General features: G+C 37.0%; 1 protein-coding gene across 14 annotated transcripts in view; it reads left to right on the plus strand.

The window, feature by feature from the left end:
• PSPC1 (paraspeckle component 1) overlaps window positions 1–21299 on the plus strand; it is a 100797-nt gene that overhangs the window by 25210 nt on the left and 54288 nt on the right. For all 14 annotated transcript variants that reach the window (XR_010410084.1, XR_010410089.1, XR_010410086.1 and 11 more), the window contains exons 4-6: window positions 487–683; window positions 8755–8839; window positions 20132–20237. Coding sequence is in view for 6 of the 14 variants with exons in the window: in XM_064586324.1 (XP_064442394.1) it covers window positions 487–683; window positions 8755–8839; window positions 20132–20237 (388 nt within the window). In the remaining 8 variants the exon portion in view is untranslated. The remainder of the gene's footprint in view (window positions 1–486; window positions 684–8754; window positions 8840–20131; window positions 20238–21299) is intronic.

A 21299-nucleotide genomic window follows, 5' to 3' on the forward strand; every position in this document is an offset into this window, starting at 1 on the left:
GAGGCATAGCCTCACTTTATTTTTTGGCACAGCCAATTAACCTAGCACATAATATTCAATAAACTGTCTGCCTTTATTATCCCTAAAAGTTACTCCTTTTAGGGAAAAAAATTAATTCTTGACAATTTAGGGCATATTTGATTCATGTGTTGCAGATTGCCTTATCTAAAATTGTTTGTTGAGTGAAAACCAGAAGGCCTTATTGAAGGTGATAATTAGGGGAGTGCAGCTTGTAGTATCAGATTGCTTAGGTTCAAGTCCTGGTTCTGTTCTTACTAGCTGGGCATCCTTGGGCAGTTTCTTAAACTCAGGGTTGTTAAAACATGTATTATAATACTGCCATGAGGTAAGTCATGTCGAATACTTACTTGCCTGACACAGTGCCATAAACATTGTAACTGCTTAGTAAATGGTAGTCCTTATTATCTTATTTGTTGTTTTGACTTTTAAACATACATTTCTGTATGTTTTCAAATGTAAACTTAGGGAAAGAGAACAGCCGCCACGTTTTGCTCAACCTGGGACCTTTGAATTTGAGTATGCATCTCGATGGAAGGCTCTTGATGAAATGGAAAAGCAGCAGCGTGAGCAGGTTGATAGAAACATCAGAGAAGCCAAAGAGAAACTGGAAGCAGAAATGGAAGCAGCTAGGCATGAACACCAATTAATGTTAATGAGGCAAGGTAAAAATGGGTTTTCATATGGTATGATTTTTTTTTTTTCTTAAGGCTCGTTCATATTTCCCAATGATCCCTATTATTATTTAAGTTGCCAGTTAGGAGTTTTGGAGGTAGTTGGAACTCTCACTGTATTAGAAACAAAAATCTCCCTTTTCCAAGAAAGAAAAAAAAAAGCAAAAATACCTTATTAAAATAAGTTTTTGGTGCCTGGGTGGCTCAGTTGGTTGAGTGTCTCTCTCTCTCTCTCTCTTTTTTTTTTTTTTTTTTAAAGATTTTATTTATTTATTTGAGAGAGAGAATGAGAGACAGCACGAGAGGGAAGAGGGTCAGAGGGAGAAGCAGACCCCCCGCTGAGCGGGGAGCCTGATGTGGGACTCGATCTCGGGACTCCAGGATCATGACCTGAGCCGAAGGCAGTCGCTTAACCAACTGAGCCACCCAGGCGCCCTCTCTCTTTTTTTTTTTTTTTTTTTTAAGATTTTATATTTATTTGACAGAGAGAGAGAGCGAGAGCAGGAACACAAGCAGGGGCAGTGGGAGAGGGAGAAGCAGGCTTCCTGCTGAGCAGGGAGCCCGAGGCGAGGCTTGATCCCAGGACCCTGGGATCATGACCTGAGCCGAAGGCAGACACTTAACGAATGAGCCACCCAGGCACCCAAGTGTCTAACTCTTGATCTCAACTCGGTTGTGAGTTCAAGCCCCGCATTGTGAGTTCAAACCCTGCGTTTAAAAAGAAAAAAAAGGGTGCCTGGGTCGCTCAGTTGGTTAAGCATCTGCTTTGGCTTAGGTCATGATCCCAGGATCCTGAGATCAAGCCCTGCATCGGGCACCCTGCTCAGTGGGGAGACTGCTTTTACCCCCCCTCTGCCTGCTGCACCCCCTGATTGTGCTTTTTCTCTCTGTCAAATAAATAAACAAAATCTTAAAAAAAAAAAAAAAAAGTCCTACCTACATACATAGTATTGTTGGAGGTTATTAAGGTTGTTAAATTTTGCCTGTAACAAATACTTTATTCTGCTGGCAAAAAGAGAAGCACAGTGGGTAATTCTTGGTGTGTAGATTTGGCATAAAGTCACATATCAAGATTTTGTTGTGGTGTACACCTGACTAATATAACACTGTATATTAACTAACTGGAATTAAAATAAAAACTTTTAAAAGATTTTGTTTATTGGAAAGAAGAATTATGACAAATGCTGGCTATTTAAGATTGTACTGTGTGTCAAAAGAATACAGATGGATATTCTTTGGCAGGGGTGAAAAAGATTCATGTGTGCTGACAAATAGGGGGATTCATGAAGACTGAATTTTTTGTAGCTGGCAAGAATATTTTAAACATTTGAGACAGAGCCAACTGAACTTTTAAGAGCAGTCCTGATGGGTGATCATTTATTCTCCTATTCACTGGTCAGTTACCTAACATTGACAACGTGCTTAAATATATCTAGAAGCTCACTTCTCCCCTAACCTCTTGCTGGGTTTCTTTTTTTTTTTTTTTTTTAAGATTTTATTTATTTATTTGAGAGAGAGAATGAGATAGAGCATGAGAGGGGGAAGGGTCAGAGGGAGAAGCAGACGCCCCCTCAGCAGGGAGCCGGATGCGGGACTCGATCCCGGGACTCCAGGATCATGACCTGAGCCGAAGGCAGTCGCTTAAACAACTGAGCCACCCAGGCGCCCTGCTGGGTTTCTTTTTATGCCTATCTTTCTTTATTGTTTATATCTTCCCTTTTCTGTTCTTTAATTCTCCAAATAATTTCTTCGTTATTCCTGTCACTCATTTTTTCAACTATTCATAGTAGTTTTGTATTTCTTAAAATAAGCATTTAATTGCTTTCTTACTGTTAATTTTTTTTTTTTTTAATTTAGCGTTTCAATAAACATTTACCTACCTTCTCTTGTCTACCCCCAGAGATGAAGGCACAGGATGCTTACCTAGATTTCTTCAGTAGCCTTCTTACTGGACTGTCCTTTATTCCTGGTCTCTAAACCATTCTTTTATATTAGAGCCAGTATTTCTTTAAAAAGTGAAAAATATGATCATTATTCATCTTTAAATCCTTTTGATAGATTCTTGATTCCTAAAAGTCTGGGTTGTTTGTTTTTTCTGTTCAGTAAATGGTTAGTGAACATTTATGATCAAGTCACTAAATAACTGTGCTGAAACTAAGTTAAAAAAACAAAATCCAGCTCAGCAACTATAGAAACTAGTCAGACATTTCTGGTTTCATTTGGACACTAAACTTAGCAGTTCTGTAAGTTCACTCTTCTAAGAAAATTGAACTCATTTATATTACATATATTTAAGATAAACTAAGTCTCTAGCAGAAAATTTTAAATTGTTTTATAAGATAGGGTTACAGAATCATTGGCTGCTTAGAGATGGAGAGAGATCTTCAAGGTTATCTAGTCTGGTGAATTTGTGGCTTTAAAACACGTGAGAACCAACTGGGAAATTTTTAAAAATTTAATTTCCTGGGCCCCATGATTACTGTAGTACTTCTGTCCAATATGAATTGTTTTCTGCTCATAGCCTGCTGGGCACTTTGCCACTATCTACAGTCATGCCATAGTTAGGACATAACATTGATTAAATATGGAAGCATTTGTACTACAAGATATTTGTTGCTGATGATGACAAACAATATTGTAACAGTCATTACTTCACATATTTTTTAATGTCAGTTGTAGAAGACACTGAGGTATTTGAGGATATAGTGATGACAAAGAACAACATTTCTTTTGGCCCCATAAAGCTCTTTTGAGCTCTTAGAAGATTTGCCTATCCCTAGGGCTTGACTTTTGAAGCAGAATAATTTTGCAAAGTTATTTCCTATGAGCTTTTTTTTTCATTGCTTTTTGTGTGTTTGTTTATAAACCCTGTTAACAATATTTTGGTTTATAATATTAGAAAAGCACATTGTTTAGTGTTTAGCACATTCCCAAAGCCTACTCCTTCTGGGTTTACTTCTGCTGAAGTACATCTTGTGTTTATTTTGGCAGAAGTCTGCAGGTGATAAATTTTTTTTAGTGTTTGTGCAAAAAAAATTTTTTTTTTAATTTACAGTTTTCTACAATTTTTACATTTCATACAGCATTTCTAAGGGTTTATTCAGGTCGAGGGGGGACTTTAGGTAATCTTTGTTCTATGGCTGTGCAGAAACAGAAACAGCTCTTTAGTTGACTTATCATGGAAATAAACTCAAATAGTACAGAAAAAGTGTCTCCTCCCTGCCCCCACCTTCTGCTTTCTTCTAGGAGTCACAGTGTCTTCTGTATTTTAACAGTTTCTTTTGTATATCCCTTAATGAAAAGAAAACTTGAATATGTCAGTAGATATGTATATTTATTTATAACCAAAAAATCCCCTATTTATCTTTTTCTGTACCTTGCTGTTTTACTTTCTGTAGAAGATCTGCCTCATTTTTTAAATGGCTGCATGATACTCTGCTAAATGGATATAATTAGTTTAGCTCATCCTCTGTTGATTGATATCTAGTTCTTTTTCCAGTTAGTAAAAGCAGTGATTCAGTGAATATTTATGTATATACCTTAGCAAAGTTTTGTAAATCTTAATTCTTCATGGATACACCAATATGTCCTAATAATTGTACTTTTATACTTTGCTGATCTTTATTAATCCTTTCTGGATCCAAATTCCATTATACTATTACAGGGTATTTTTTTCCTCCTCCCCCTGTTTTTGATCATCATCATAGGAGGCAGTTCCTGAATTTTCTTCATGGTTATTTTTGTATTACCTTTGTTCCTGTAGTTACAAACTTCTAATAGATGAGATTAACTCTGCCATGCATTTTGTTATTACTCTCTCCTCTACCACCAATGGAATTTTATGATTATCACTGTTTATGTATGCCTTCGTACTGATAAATCAAGTAGTGGAAGTACATTGCCTTTAAATATCTTTTGGTCCTGATTACTGAAGGAAAAAAACCCCAAGGAAATAGGCATAATTTATTCCTCCTTCATTCTCTTTTCCTCTCAACTTTTTTTTCAGATTTTATTTATTTATTTGACAGAGACAGCAAGAGAGGGAACACAAGCAGGGTGTGTGTGAGAGGGAGAAGCAGGCTTCCCACTGAGCAGGGAGCCCGATGCAGGGCTCGATCCAGGACCCTGGGATCATGACCTTAGCCGAAGGCAGACGCTTAACGACTGAGCCACCCAGGCACCCCCCTCTCAACTTTTATTTATTTTGTATCTTATTTGTCTACATTTATGACATCAATTTTTTTCTTTAGTATAAAAGCTGATTTTGTTTATTTTTCTGGTGTTGGAGAACATTTAAGTTTTATTCTCTTAGTAGTTTTCAATTACACAATACACTGTTATCAACTATAGTCACTACATTATATGTTGAATCCTCAGGCCTTATTATTATAGGTGAAAGTTTTTACCCTTTTACCAACCTCTCGGTATTTACCCCACTTCCCAGCCCCTGACAGCCACTTTCTACTTTGTTTCTATGAGTTTGAGTTTTTTAGATTCCACATATAAGTTCTATGCAGTATTTGTCTGTCTTTGGCATATTTCACTGAGCTTTAATGCCTTCAAGGTTTATCCATGTTCTTGGAAACGTAGGGTTTCATTTTCTTGTGGCTGAATAATACTCGATTGTGTGTGTGTCTGTGTATGTATATTATGTGTATGAGTGTGTGTATATATGTATATTGTAGATATATATATGTACGTATACACACCACATCTTTATCAGTTCACTCGTTGATGGACACTTAGGTTGTTTCCATACGGTCACTGTTGTGAATAATGTTGGACTGAACATGGAAGTGCACATACCTCTTCAATATCATGTTTTCATTTCAACTTAATGTTCTTTAATGATAATCCTCACACGTTTAAATCTTAACCCTATTTTAAATAGATGACTCATGACTGTTCATTTGATGTCTATCCTTGTGATTTAAGGAAGAATTCATAAAAACAACATTCCTTGCGTTCTTGTGTCTTCTAAAATATTATCTGTGATCCTTATATTTTAAACTGGTGCTTGAAATTCATGCATCTTTTTCTCTCTTCCTTTCTTAAGTACTTGATAGCATGTTTCATTGTCTTCTAGCATTGAATGTTTCTGTGGGGAAGTCTGAGGTAAGCCTGAATTTTTTCCCGTCTCGTAAGTGACTTGATCTGGATTCTTTCTTCTTAAGTCCAGTCCAGTAACTTATCCAGGATGTGTTCCCTACCCACCCATCCTCCTGCTCCAAACATTTTGTTAAGATAAATTTTTTTTCTTTTCTTTTTCTTTTTACGTAGGCTCCACACCCAGAATGGAGCCCAATATAGGACATGAACTCACAACCCCAAAATCAAGACTTGAGCCAAGATCAGAAGTCAGATGCTTAACCAAATGAGCCACCCAGGCACCCCTTGTTAAGAGAAATTTTAAACATAATGTTGAAGGAATTTTAAGGTGTTCGCTATTTAGATTCTGTTACTAACATTTTACTGTACTTTATTATATCTTTCCATCTTTTCATTCTTGTATTTAAGATACATCTTGTTGTAACAGTATAGTGTTTCAACTTTTCTTTGGGACTAAATATGCCTTAAAATCTGTAGATTTGGGGCACCTGGGTGACTCAGTTGGTTAAGCGTCTGCCTTCAGCTCAGGTCATGATCCCAAGGTCCTGGGATCAAGTTCAACATTGGGCCCCCTGCTCAGCAGGGAACCTGCTTCTACCTCTCCCTCTGCCTGCTGCTCCCCCCTGCTTGTGCACTCTCTGTCAAATAAAAAAATGTAGATTCAGTGCCTATATTTCTGGAAAATAGGCTGTTAGAGAGTATATATTCAGTTTTCATGACTTGAAGGATGTTAAATTGAGAAAACACAGTCCCGATCAAACTTTAAATTTGTCTTTATTCCCCTTTATTCCCTTATATTCCCATATATTTATGTTACATAGATGTAATTTTATGTTGTCATTAAATTAGGAAAGCATTTTCAAATGTTTTTTGGTTTAGTAATAAGTAGTGCTGCAGCTGATGTCTTTATGTGTATGGATGGATGCCTTTGGATTATATTTTTAGGAAAAATCTCTGTGACTGTGATTTACTGGATCAAAGGTTGAAAACACTTCAGCTATATATATATATGTATGTGTATATATGTGTTTTTTTTTGTAATTTATTCCCCCCAGAAGGATATTACTATGGCAGTGTACAAATATGTAAGCTTTGTTGAAATTTCAGGAACCTCGGATATTAGCAACTTAAATAATTTAGTAAACGTAAAATGGTAGTTTTGCTTTAAGTTGATAGTGCTCTTACTTAAATTGTATAATGTGCTTATCTGTTAACTTTATTGTTGGATTCTTTGAGCTAATAACCACTGTTAACAGATGGGGAAATGCTATCTGAGAGGTTAAAGCAGTTTTCTCAACTGGCACAGCTTAAAGGGTGAAAATCTAGTTGTCAGAAAACAAGTATTTATGTTTCTTTCTTACTCCTTTTTGTGGAAGAAAATGTAATGCACATTTTTACATTATTATATATGGTAATTTGTCCCTGATTTAAGAGCAACTAACCTGCAAAACCATGACAAAATTGTTACTGGATATACTGGATAGACTTTCTTGGATAATTAATGATCGTAGTACACTTTCCACATTTTCGCTTATCAAAGCATTTCCCCTTAGGACTATAAGTAGATTATATATTTTTGGTATCTGCTAGGTTTCTCCAGCTAAAGTAATTATCTGATAGTTGTATGGTTCTCAGTGTTTGTACAGTGGAGTCAAATAGCATGCTTTAAAAAAAAAAATACCGATGTCTACATCCCAAGAGATTTTGATTTAATTCGTCTGGTTAAAAGGTACTTAGGTAGTTCTAATGAGTAGTTAAGGTTGACAACTAATTGTCTCAATGTTTGAAATCATTGTAGTAGTTTTTGATGGCTTTTAAGGTAGCTAAGTGTTTTCACGCATCTTGTTGGAATCCCCTGGTCACTACCTTACCCTAGCTGGATGGTTATAATACATTTATAATCTGTCTGAATCTTTTTTCTTTGACATAAGTAATATATAATACAGCTGTTTTCAGTCAGTAAAATGGGGACGATAATATTTACCTTGTTAGGGTTATGATGCCTACTTTGTTGTGGTTATATTATTAGGGTTATTGGCACATAGAATAACTTAGTATTTTGTTATATAAGTTCTTGAGAATAGTGATTTATTAAGAAATGTTCAATTGAGGTAATTTATGTTTACATTAGAAATTTCAGATACTGTGATAAGAGGGCAAATAAAAGCACAACCCATAATTGTGCCATCCAGAGTATTTTAATGTTTTTTGTATGCACATAATTTGGTAAGCTGTTACAAAGATTTTTAGCACTTGGGCAAAAGAAATGTACTTTTTCTAATCTTATACTACTCTGGAACCCCTGTTCTTGATGATATGGCAAGGGTTAGTGACTGGGGGAATTCTCATCTTGTTTAAAATAATTTTGTTGGTGTCAGAATTCAGCCCCCACTCCCAAGAATTCTCTCATAGCCTTTTTTCATAAGAAATTGACTTTGTGTGGGAGGAATCTTATGCTAATTTATGGGGGGGTGGGGATATTCTTTGGCAGTTAAACAGTATCCTATTATTCTTACTGTTTGTTTTGGTTCTTATGTGCCCTCTGCTCATGTCTCCCAAGGCGTCCTTTTGGGCTTTACAAAATTCGCAGCTGAAAAAATTTCTAATTTGAAAGAATGTATATGAAAATATAGCTACTGTTTATTCTGTTTTTAATATGTTCCAGGCGTTACATTAAAACAGTTACTACCCATTTTAATTTCTTAACGTAAGGATAAATTTTATTATTATTTCCATACACATGAAGAAACAGGTCCAGAAAAGATACTAATTTGATTAATTACACAGCTTATAATTTTTCATTATAAAATGATAGACAAAAAAAGCAAGGTGCATGAGTATGAATAAGTTACTAAGTATATTGCCAGCAGTAGAGAATCTATATGATTATTGATTTAAAAAAAAAAAAAGAAAGGGAAGGTAAAAATATTAATGTGTAATCAATATTTTATAGATCTCATGAGGCGTCAAGAAGAACTCAGACGCTTGGAAGAACTCAGAAACCAAGAGTTACAAAAACGGAAGCAAATACAACTGAGGTAAAAGAAAATCATTGTAATATATATGTGAATATATGTAATTTTCATTGTGTTTTTAATAAAATTCCCCACTGCCTATAATAAATAAGTTGTACAAGTTGGAAAATAACAGAAAAAAATAACAAAATTGTCTATTTTGACTATACTTTGGGAATTACTCTACACATTAGCATAATTCTTTGGTATTATGTTTTTTTTCCCCCCCCAAGCTGGTTATGGACACTGCATTCACTGTGAACTTATATAAGGGGCTTAGGTATTGCATATAATTTGCTGTAAGAATGCACTGTGAATTACTGGATCATTTTTCTAGAGATGGACATATTTGAATTGTTCTTAGTTTTAATTTTTCCATGTGTATAACACTACTGAATGCTTTTATACATCTTTGTGCTTCTGATAATTTGCTTAAAAAAGATTTGTGGAAGTGGAATACATGATAAAAAGGGGTATGGGTATTTAAAATCTCAGTATGGGGTGCCTGGGTGGCTCAGTTGGTTAAGCGACTGCCTTCAGCTCAGGTCATGATCCTGGAGTCCCTGGATCGAGTCCCGCATCGGGCTCCCTGCTCAGCGAGGAGCCTGCTTCTCCCTCTAACCCTCCCCCTTCTCATGTACTCTCTCTCTCTCATTCTCACTCTCTCAAATAAATAAATAAATCTTTAAAAAAATAATAAAATAAAATCTCAGTATAAAATAGATGACTGTGATGGTCAACTTAAAATCTTCTAGGTTAAATAAGGACTTTGGGGGAGTGGTTGATCCAAGATATATAAACAAAAATTAACAGCTTTTCTTGTACTAGCAGTATTTAATTGTGAAATATAATGAGATAAATATCACTCTTAAAAGTTTTTAAAAATCATAATAGGAAGTGTTATGAACAAAGCTATGATAGATTAAAGCAAACTTAAAGTTTTATTTAAGAAAAAATTTTAAATTAATTTTAGAGAAAAAGAACAAGTGTGGGGTGGAGGGTCAGAGGGAGAGGGAGAGAAGGAATATCAATCAGACTTCCCACTGAGCGTGGAGGCTGCCATGGGGCTGAATCTCAGCACTCTTAGGTCATGACCTGAGCTGAAACCAAGAGTCAGATGCTCAACTAACTGCCATCCAGGTGCCCCGAAGTTTTGTTTTTTATTTTTTAATATATTTTTTTTTATTTTTTCAAGATTTTATTTATTCATTCATTTGAGACAGAGAGCATGAGCACGGAGAGAGGGAGAAGCAGACCCCTGCTGAGCCGGGAGCCCAGCTTAACCATCTGAGCCACCCAGGCACCCCTCAAAGTTTTGTTTTTTAAAGTGTTATAAAAGGGGCGCCTGGGTGGTGCAGTTGTTGGGTGTCTGCCTTGGGTTTAGGTCATGATCCTAGAGTCCTGGGCTCGAGCCCCGCATCGGGCTCCCTGCTCAGTGGGAAGCCTGCTTCTCCCTCTCCCACTCCCCCTGCTTGTGTTCCCTCTCTGCTGTCTCTCTCTCTCTGTCAAATAAATAAAGTCTTTTAAAAAAGAATAAAGTGTTATAAAAGTAGTAAGTGCTTGTGGTAGGAAGTAAGGTTAGGTGCTCATGGGAAATAAAAAAATAAAAAAGAAGGCAAAAAGCCTTGAATAAATGTGAAGTGTCTTTATGGTCTGGAGATAGGTTGTATTCAGTATATTTTGAAGTATTTTTTCTAATTTTGTACCTACTTATATCAGTGTATGTATGTTTCTGTCTTGCAACTACCCTGATTTTACTCTAAATTACTTCTCAAATTATATTTGGACAGACGGCATCAGCATTCCAATTATAAGCCTCCACTTCCCCAACCGGTGAATCAGAAACTATATGAGTGGAGCCCAGCCACCTGTGCTTAATCTTCTAGGTGATTCGTATGCATCATAAAGTTTGAGAACGACTATTATATAAAACTCCCCATATGATCTCCTTACACAAGGGACCTTTTGCCAATTTCTTTGTTGTCGTTTCTTTCCTTTTTATGTAAGTATGTTAAAGTCTGTTCTACTTGTACAAAGAAAAGGAAACCTTCCCTCCCAAGTATAAAACTCTGACTCCATTTTCCCTTATATTTATACTTGACAGCTAGGCTTTTAGAATTAGGACTCTACCCTTCATTTCTCAAAAAAATTAATTTAAACAATGTGGGGAGAACCAATAAGAGGGCATAAAAAAAAAAACACATAAAAATGGGGGCCCCTGGCTAGCTCAGTCAGTAGAGCATGCAACTTGATCTTGGGGTTGTCAGTTCGAGCCCCAGAATGGGTTTAAGTAGAGATTACTTAAAAATAAAGTCTTTAAAAAAAAAACACAAATGAACATAATTGCATTGCAAGTGAATAACATTAACACTCTGAAGGGGGATGAGGAAGAAAATAAGGAACCTAAATAACTTTGGGAAACACTGTCTTGACACTATAGGCCAATTACAAGAAAAGCAATATATTTTGTAATCTAATTAATGTGTTTCTCACAGGGATATGGGTTAGTAGTTCTGAAACTATTTTTTGTATGTACTTTTTTCCTACTTTGATCAGGTCTTTAATGAAAAGAATGCATATACTTTTTTGAGTGAACAAATTAGTAAATAATAGATAATGAAACACAGGTTTCTCATTGTTGGAGAAAGAAAAAAGAGAGAAAGGTTAAAACTAAAATGAATCCAGTGGTGTTGAATTGGGATCAGGGTAACAATAGAACTCAGTGGTATTTAACTTAGAGAAATATAGATGTGTGTATATATGTGGGTTCACATACATACATACATTTCATAACTCCTGTCTACCTAGAAGCAGTGATGCAATGCCTCAGTAACAGTGAGCACATTATTAGGGCCCAGATTCTTGATTCAAACACCATTCTTTAATAAAAGGAACTAGGCTTTGTGGAGAAGTGGTTGATTCCTGGACTAAAAAGTCCAGGATGAGCCTGGAATGTTATGCCAGGGAATAAGAAAGTACAGGTGTACCTGTGATGTACTGCAGGTTCGGTACCAGACCACTGGAGTAAAGCAAATATTGAAATAAGGTGTATCTAATGAACTTTTTGGCTTCCCAGTGCATGTAAAAGTTATGTTTACACTATTATAATGTAACAAGTGTACAAGAGCATTATGTCTAAAAAAATGTACACACCTTAATGAAAAAACACTTTATTGATAAAAAGTGCTAACCATCATCTGAGTTTTCAATGAGTTGTAATCTTTTTGTTGGTGGAAGGGCTTTCCTTCATGTTTCTGGTTGCTGACTGATCAGGGTGGTGGTTGCTGAAGGTTGGGAAGGCTGTGGCAGTTTTTGACTCTCACAAACGATTTCTCTGTAGCATGCGGTGCTGTTTGATAGCATTTTACCCACAGTAGAACTTCTTTCAGAATAGGAATCCTCTCAAACCCTCTCATAGACATACCTCGGAGATACCGCAGATTCAGATCTAGACCAGTGCTGTAAAGTGAATACAATACAATAAAGTGTGTCAAATGAATTCTTTGGTTTCCCAGTACATACAAGTTATATTTATACCTATAGTTTATTAAGTGTGAAATAGCATTATGTTTAAAAAAAAAAGTGCATGCCTTAATTAAAAAAATATTGACTGGTTGATGGTTGCTGAAGGTTGGGGTGGTTGTGGCAATTTCTTAAAATAAGATGATACTGAAATTTGCCGCATGAATAGTCTCCCTTGCAGGCAAGATTTTTCTGTAGCTTGTGGTGCTGTTTGATACCATTTTACCCACAGTAGAACTTCTTTCAGAATTGGGAGTCTGTCCTCTCAAACCCTGCTGATGTGTTACCAACTACATTTATGTAATATGCTAAGTTCTTTGTTGTCATTTCAACAGTCTTCACAGCATCTTCACCAGGAGTAGAGTCCATCTCCAGAAACCACTTTCTTTGCACATCCATAGAAGCAGCTCCTCATTCGTTAAAGTTTTACCATGGGATTGCATCAATGTGGTCCCATCTTCAGGCCCCGCTTCTAGTTTGCTTGCTGTTTCCACCACATCTGCAGTTACTTCCCCCACTGATGTCTTGAACCCCTCAGCTGAAAGGCATCCATGAGGGTTAGGTTAGAATCAACTTCTTCCAAACTCCTGTTAATGTTGATAGTTAGACCTCTTCCCGTGCTTCCCATGAAGCACAAATGTTCTTAATGGCATCTAGAATGGTGAATCCTTTCTAGAAGTTTCTCATCTGCTTTGCCCAGATCTATCAGAGGAATCACTAAGGCACCTATAGCCTTATGAAATGTATTTATTAAATAATAAGACCTGAAAGTTGAAATTGCTCCTTGATCTGTGGGGCTGGAGAATGGATGTTGTGTCAGCAGGTGTGAAAACAACATTAATCTTGTTGTATATCGCCATCAGACCTCTTGGGTGACCAGGCGCATTGTCAAGGAGCAGCAATATTTTGAAAGGAATCTTTTTTTTCTGATCAGTAGATCTCAGCAGTGGGCTTAGAATATTCAGTAAACCACGTTGTAAGTAGATGTGCTGTCATCCAGGCTTTGTTGTTCTATGTGTAGAGCACAGGCAGAGTGGATTGAGTGTAATTTTTAAGGGCCCTAGGATTTTCAGAATGGTCGGTGAGCATTGGCTTCATCTTCAGGTCACCAAGCTGTGTTAGCCCCTAACAAGACAGACTGTCCTTTGAATCCAGGCATTGACTTCTCATCTATGGCTATGAATATCCTAGATGTCATCATCTTCCAGTATAAGGTTATTTAATCTACATTGAAAATCTGTGGTTTAGTGTACCCACTTTTTTTTTTTTTTAGATTTTATTTATTTATTTGAGAGAGAGAGAATGAGAGACAGCATGAGAGGGAGGAGGGTCAGAGGGAGAAGCAGATTCCCTGCCGAGCAGGGAGCCCGATGCGGGACTCGATCCCGGGACTCCAGGATCATGACCTGAGCTGAAGGCAGTCGCTTAACCAACTGAGCCACCCAGGCGCCCAGTGTACCCACTTTCATTAATTATCTAAGCTAGATCTTCTGGGTAACTCGATGGCAGCTTCTGGATCTCTGCTAGCTTCAAACTTTTTTCTGCAGCTTCCCCGCCTTTTTCCACTTTTATACAATTAAATAGCAATAGGGCCTCGGTCTGGTTTAGGTCTTGGCTTAAGGGAGTATTGTGGCTCCTTTGATCTTCTATGCAGACTACTTAAAAGTCCTCCATTTCAGCAACAAGGTTGTTTTGTTTTCTTATGCGTGTGTTCACTGGAGTGGCACTTTCAGTTTCCCCGAAGAACTTTTCCTTTGCATTCACAACTTGGCTAACTGTTTGGTGCAAGAGGCCTAGCTTTTGGCCTTTTTCGGCTTTTGACATGCCTTCCTCACTAAGCTTAATCATTTCTAGCTTTTGATTTAAAGTGAGAGACATGTAGCTGTTCACTTGAACACTCAGAGACCATTCTAGGTCTAGGCATGGGCCTAATTTCAATATTGTTGTGTCTTAGGGAGTAGGGAGGCCCAAGGAGAAGGAGACAGATGAGAGGGAGAGAGATGCTCCTGTTGATGGAGCAGTTAGAACACACATAGTATTTATTGATAATGTTTGGTCTTATATGGGTGTGGTTTGTGGCGTCTCAAAACAATTGTAGTAGTAACAACATCAAACACATCACCGTTACAGATATAATAATAATAATAATGAAATATTGTGATAATTACCTACTAAAATGTGACAGACACAAAGTGAGCAAATGCATTTGGAAAAAATGGGGCAATAGACTTGCTTGATGCAGAGTTGACCCAAACCTTCAATCTGTAAAAACAAAACAAAACAAAACAAAAAAAACCCCATTGTATCTGAAGTGCACAGTAAGGCAAAGCTGAATAAAATGAAGTAGGTCTGTACTCCTAAAAGATGAGGCATATTGGGGCGCCTGGGTGGCTCAGTCGTGTCTGGCCTTCGGCTCAGGTCATGATCCCAGGGTCCTGGGATCGAGCCCTGCATCAGGCTCCCCATTCAGCAGGAAGCCTGCTTCTCCCTCTTCCACTCCCCCTGCTTGTGTTTCCTCTTTCGCTGTCTCTCTCTCTGTCAGATAAATAAATAAAATCTTAAAAAAAAAAGATGGGGCATATTGAAAGTACACAGGCAAACTGAAGGTGCTCCTAAATGGCCAAAGTTGGAACAGTTTCAACAACAAAATAAAAACTTATAGTATTAGATTTTAAACTGTAGAATAAAGTACATATCCATGAGTCCATACTGATAGAAGTAAATAATTGAATGAATAAATAAATAAATGGAAGAGAATGGACAACTTTTCCTTATAGTAGAATTCCAGTTAATCAGTATGGAAGGAATGAGAGAAGATCACCAGTGGGTCAAACACTATAGTAATAATTGTCACAGACAAGATTTACTGACAGATGTTCAAGTTTTTGCCGAAACTTTAGAAACAATTTGCATAGTCATTTGTATTAGGTACAAATGGAAAAACAGTAAATTTAAAGTGGAGAAGCAACAGACACCACCATTACCAAGTATTAAGGTTCGTATCACCTGTAATAAGACATTGATATCAGGAACTGTTTGATATGATGCAGTCAGAGGGATACATTGTCATTTCTGTGGGGTTTTTTGGCAAAAAATTTATAACCTCAGGCTAGCCCGTGAGGAAATATAACATGAACCCAGATTGAAAGACATTGTACAAAATAATCCGTTGTCTTTTAAAAAGTGTCAGGCTCACTCTGAGGCTAATGGGGAGGAAGGTGTGCTGAGTGCCCAGGCTGGAGACCATTGGCCTGGCTCTGCGCACATGGTAGACCTCTCCTGCCAGGCTGGTAGGTCGTGGTGGCAAGTGTTAGACACTACTATGGCAGGTCAGTGGGCTTCTGCTTCCGCTGGGCATGGTACCCCCTGAGAACCTGCTGCCCCACAGGTCCAGTCCAAGTTCTGGTAGTCAGTGATAGAGCAAGGCTCCCATGGCCCAAGTATCCCTGGCAGCACCATGCCTGCATTCCTGGAATGCCCCAAGCTTTCCAGTGCCATGGCCTGGGTATTGCACTGGCACATCATGATGGAGCTAGGAATGTGGTCTGCTGGAGGAGGGAGAGGTGTACAAGATGATGGAACAAAAGATGAAGGAAGAGCAGGAGAGAAGAAAAAGGAGTTGGAAGAGAGAATGTCACTAGAGGAGACCCCCCTCAGGAACAGATCCTGAAATTGCAGGCGAAGCTTTTGGCCCTACAGGAAGAGAAGCCACTACCTTTTCTTGCAGCTCAAGAAAAGTTTTACATGAGGCTGTGCCCGGCCACTTTTAGCCCACCCACCCAGACAGAGGTCCTCCAGCCTCGTGGTGCTTTGTACTTACAAAAGCAGATGGAACATGGTAACCAACAGACTGGACTTCCTCCCTGTGCCCCATGAATCCAGCTTCTGAACTCCTTGCCTCCCTGCTACTCCTGCAGATGCAACCAGCAGGAAAGTCAGGCTTTGCCTTTCCTGCTGCAGCTGCAGATACAATCAACAGAAAAGTCCGACTTTGCAGCTACCAGCTAACCAGGCCCTTGGCTCTCAGCATAGCCAAAACCTGCAATTCTACCACAAATCACATTTTATTTTCAACCTCACCTCCACCCCCTGCTGTGGGTGAGGATCCCGGTCTGCCCCAGGCCCAGGTCAGTGAAACCTGTCTGCTGCTGGAAAAGAAAAAATGTCAAGTTCATGAAAGACCAAGAAAGACTGAATGTGGCTAGGAACTTACACCAGTAATTGTCAAAAATATCCTGTACTTTCAAGACAAAGCAAATAAAACTACAGCAGTTAAACTGAGGAAATACAGCTGACTGTGGCTCCTGCCATACATAAGACAGCTTTAACTGTTAACAAGCTGGATAGTTTGGACTCTGCTTTTTTGTTTCACTTTAGAAGATCGACAAAACTGGTTTAAGAAAGTATATTTAGAGAGAAAAAACTTATTTGGAGTACACAAATTTACAGTTTTCCTTTCAGTGCTACAAATTATTAGGTTTCTCACGGGTCAATTAATTTTTCAGAGGCTGTCTCAGTGAAGAAAGAAGACTAAGACAAGGCGTGATGAGTTGGTTCAAGTTGTGACTTGACCACTTAGTAGTTCATTTATTTCTTCATAATTTTACCACCCTTCTGCTCACTCATCTATCCATCTATCCATTCTTTTCCTTTTTTATGTCATTCGACATAAAGATCTTACGTACTGAGCCCTGCAGTAAGTGTGGAGAGTGTGATGCTAAATAGGAACAAAGAGTAGGAGGACATTTTTATCCATTAGTTATATCATGGCTTAGTTTCTAGATCTTGTCCATTTTTCAAAATCCTACAAAAATACTTGAGACCTGAAAATAATAAATGGGTTCAAATTAAGTTGTAAAATTGAGGTTTTATCAATTTCCAATTAATTATAACATGACGGATGTTAAAATCTGTCACTTTTTTAGTTCCACTTGTAAATATTACCTAGGAAGTTATCTGTCCTTCACCTGCAGAGACATTAAATATACATATAGATACTCATTAAAGTATTTTGTGAAATAGAAAAAATTAAAAGTGTACATATATATAATAGGGGATAGTTCTGAATATTGTCTGTAAGTTCAGATTATGGAATTGTCAGTGTGGCATCAACTTATTTCAGAACAAAGTAGAAATTCTTGAATTTTTGGACAAAAGAATGGAAGGAAGAAAAATAACTGTTTGAAGTGATTTTACCTTTTTACTCCTGATTTGTAAATCTATTCTCACATTTTATCAGAAAAGAGTTGCTTTAACAATGGGAGAAGTACATTTCAAATTTTGTTTAAAATACTTGATTGGTTTTTGTTTTAAAATGTTATGGCAATACATGTATAAAACAAAACTCAATGATACATTATATATGTAAAGTAAAAAAGTTAATGATCCTGTTTCCCCGATTATTCCCAGTGTGACATAAACTTTTTCTACCCCCCTCTGTGCTCATATAAATTATTTTTAAAATCAGTAATAGGAATGCTGTTTTTTTACTTGCTTTTTTCCTGACAGCTGATATTCTTTTGTGTCAGTAAATGCAAATGTGCCTTCGTAACAGTTGTTTTGTGTTCCTTGGCATTGATGAGCCAAACTTGTTTCTCATTTGTAATTGATTTTCAACCTTTTGCCTTTAATTAATGCCACAGTGTGTATATCGTTGTGTACATATATCCTTGCACATTTGTATAGATATTTCTTTTTAGTTTATTGGAAATGGACTTGCCCATTTAAATTTCTATTACATGTCATAAGTTACTCGTGAACAAGGTCCTTATTGCAATTCTGAAGACCAAAAAACTTTGAAAACCAAAAGCTTTTTCATGTATCATTTAGTGGCAGGATCTGATATGAGCCTTTTTTAAAATTTTTTTAAAGGTTTTATTTATTTATTTGAGAGAGAGAGAACGAGAGAAAGCACATGAGAGGGGGGGAGGGTCAGAGGGAGAAGCAGACTCCCCGCTGAGCAGGGAGCCCGATGCGGGACTCGATCCCGGGACTCCAGGATCATGACCTGAGCTGAAGGCAGTCGCTTAACCAACTGAGCCACCCAGGCGCCCTGATATGAGCCTATTTGATGACAAAACCTGACCTGCATTTATGTTGGGGTCATGTCAGACCTTTATTATTTTCACAAAAGTGAATCTTCATCTTACTGCAGAAATACCAGTGTGGTTGATTACTGGGTCCTGTCCCAGATCCTATTAGTGGTATAATAATAGTATATGGACCCTTTTTGAAATCGGGAAAAATCAGTTTCAAAACATACGTAGTATTGGAGTTTTTGAAGAGGGGGTTTTTAACTGTACCTATGTACATTTTCACATGTGTGAATATGAAAATATTTTCTTTACCATAAAATTTATGAGTGTTAATGTCCAAGAAGTGGATTAACCACTTTATTTGAATGTTCAATTTACCTGAATAGAAATGTATATTGGGGACTTAGACAAAAATCTCAAAATAGTCTAGATTTTGCTTAAAATCCCTTAGGAACATTGTTACTTTGTGGTCTGATCCAAACTCCTCTAAGAGCTAGGTTTTCTGCTGTCTGTGGGAAATAACCACCATTTTTTTAGTTCATGGACTTGTGTTTAGGAGAGGCATGATACAGGAAACAACAGAGTATCTTGAAATTCAAGTATTACACTTGGCGTAGGAAGGTACTTATAAGAGCAACAGAAAATGAGACTTAATGGGAGCGCATCAGTATTATATAGTCTTCACTACTGAAATAATTTTTTTTTTTTTAAGATTTTATTTATTTGACAGAGAGAGTGAGAGCAGGAACAGAAGCAGGGGGAGTGGGAGAGGGAGAAGCAGGCTTCCCGCAGAGCAGGGAGCCCGATGCGGGGCTCGATCCCAGGACCCTGGGACCATGACCCGAGCTGTAGGCAGACGCTTCACGACTGAGCCACCCAAGCACCCCTGAAGTAATGTTTTTTGTTTTTGAGTAGAGGGCATATATACTTGAATATGCATTGACATACATGCCAATATAATGTGAGTATATTCAATAATATTTTGTAGGGTTTTTTTCTCTTAATCATAAGTAATTACTGACTTCTTTGTAATTCTGAACACATATATAGTTCAATATTTTTTCCTCCCACATACCTCTAGGGCTGAGGTTGGCATACTTTTTCTGGGAAGGAGCTAAATAGTAAACATTTTAGGATTTGCAAGTCATATGGTCTTTGTCTCAACTACTCAGCACTGCTCTGGCCCAAGGTAGCTATAGACATTAAATAGATGATTGTCTTATAAAACTTAATTTACAAAAACAGATGGTAGTCTGACACCTGTTCCAGAGGTTTTCCTCATTGGGTTGATAAAATGGGGGAGAGAGGGTTTGTTAAGGGTTCCTTTGACACTGTATAGATTTTTCTTGACTAGGCAGTGTTGTTCTTTGTAGTGGCTTATATCAGGATTGGTTCTTAGTGCCTTTAAGAACTCTATTATGCCAGTGATAGATCCCAAGCTTTTCTCTTTATACAGTAATTTAATACATGTTTGAGCTTTTACACTCCTGATTTTTTGACTGTAAGCATATTAACTCTTAGTTACATGTTATTACTCTATTTTTTAATTTATCCTAGTTACTTTATTTCTTTGGGTTATTTGATTTATTAAAGGCTTAGAGCAAACTAGAAGAAGCAAAGTAAATCTAGTCAGTCAGTCATCATTAGCAGATTTTGTATAAAGTAACTTGTGTAAATGATTTTGTTTTACCTGGAATAAAATACCTGATCATGGCTTACATGTCAACCAGGCTGAAATTTTTATTTAAAAATCTTTCAGACATGAGGAAGAGCATCGACGCCGTGAGGAAGAAATGATCCGACACAGAGAACAGGAGGAACTGAGGCGACAACAAGAGGGCTTTAAGCCAAACTATATGGAAAATGTAAGTAAAATACTAGTTAACTAAAATTATTTTATATTGTCAGGTGGACAATGCATATTTAGAATTCTTTGGATATTGGTTTATATAATATATTTTTTAATCTTTCTGAATTTGTCGTGTTTATGTTAAACTAATGATTTTCTTAACCTCTTACAGGTAATAACTTAAAAGTAGTTTCTGAAGATACTATTAATGTTTTATGAAAAGGATGTTAAAATTTTCTCCATTTTTATCTTTTTTTAAATATATGGTTCTAAATTAGAACTCTTGATAAATCTGTCATCTCTACTTGATTGATTTTCAACATTTATTGATATTAAAAATTCTTTAGGGTCATTTGGCTGGCTCAGTTAGAAGAGCATGCAGCTCTTGATCTTGGGGTCAGGAGTTCAAGCCCCACGTTGGGTGTGGAGATGATTTAAATAAACAAACTTAAAAAAAAAATGAAATAAAATAAATAAAAATTCTTTATATTGGAAGATTTTAGATATATACAAATGTAGACCAGTATGTGCTCATTACCCAGTCATGACCGTTATCAACACACAGCTGATCTTTTCGTCTTTAAGTAGAGCCACTTTCCCGAATTATTTTTATTAAATCCCTGGCTTTATATGATTTCATTAATAAGTAATTCAGTATGTATCCCTAGAAGATAAGGACTCTTTTTAAAACTATCTTTGTCATATCTTAAAAATTGTCACTTCTTTAATATTAACTAGTAAAAGCCCACGTTTGCTCAGGTTTTATAAAGGTTTTTATTTTCTTTACAATTGGTTCAAATTGGCTGATAAATCCAGTGTTTTTAGTCTGTAGGTTTTCTCTTCACCTTTTAAATTTTTCCCTTAATTTTTTAAGAAAACAGACCCTTGTTTCTCACATCCTGGATCTTGTTGAATTTATCCATGCAGTGATGCTTAGCAAGTTTCTCTATCCCTGAATTTCTCATAAACTGGAGTTAGTTCTAAAGATTTGGTCTGACTCAGGTTTTTGATTTGGGCAGGCAAAATGGTAGGGCAAACAAGGATATTTCAAATATGTTGAAGTCCCCAAGTTCTTAAT

The sequence above is a fragment of the Mirounga angustirostris genome, unplaced genomic scaffold, assembly GCF_029215605.1.
Source record: "Mirounga angustirostris isolate CCGP_5_RB_7025 unplaced genomic scaffold, mMirAng1.0.hap1 SCAF_3, whole genome shotgun sequence".
NCBI lineage: Eukaryota > Metazoa > Chordata > Mammalia > Carnivora > Phocidae > Mirounga > Mirounga angustirostris.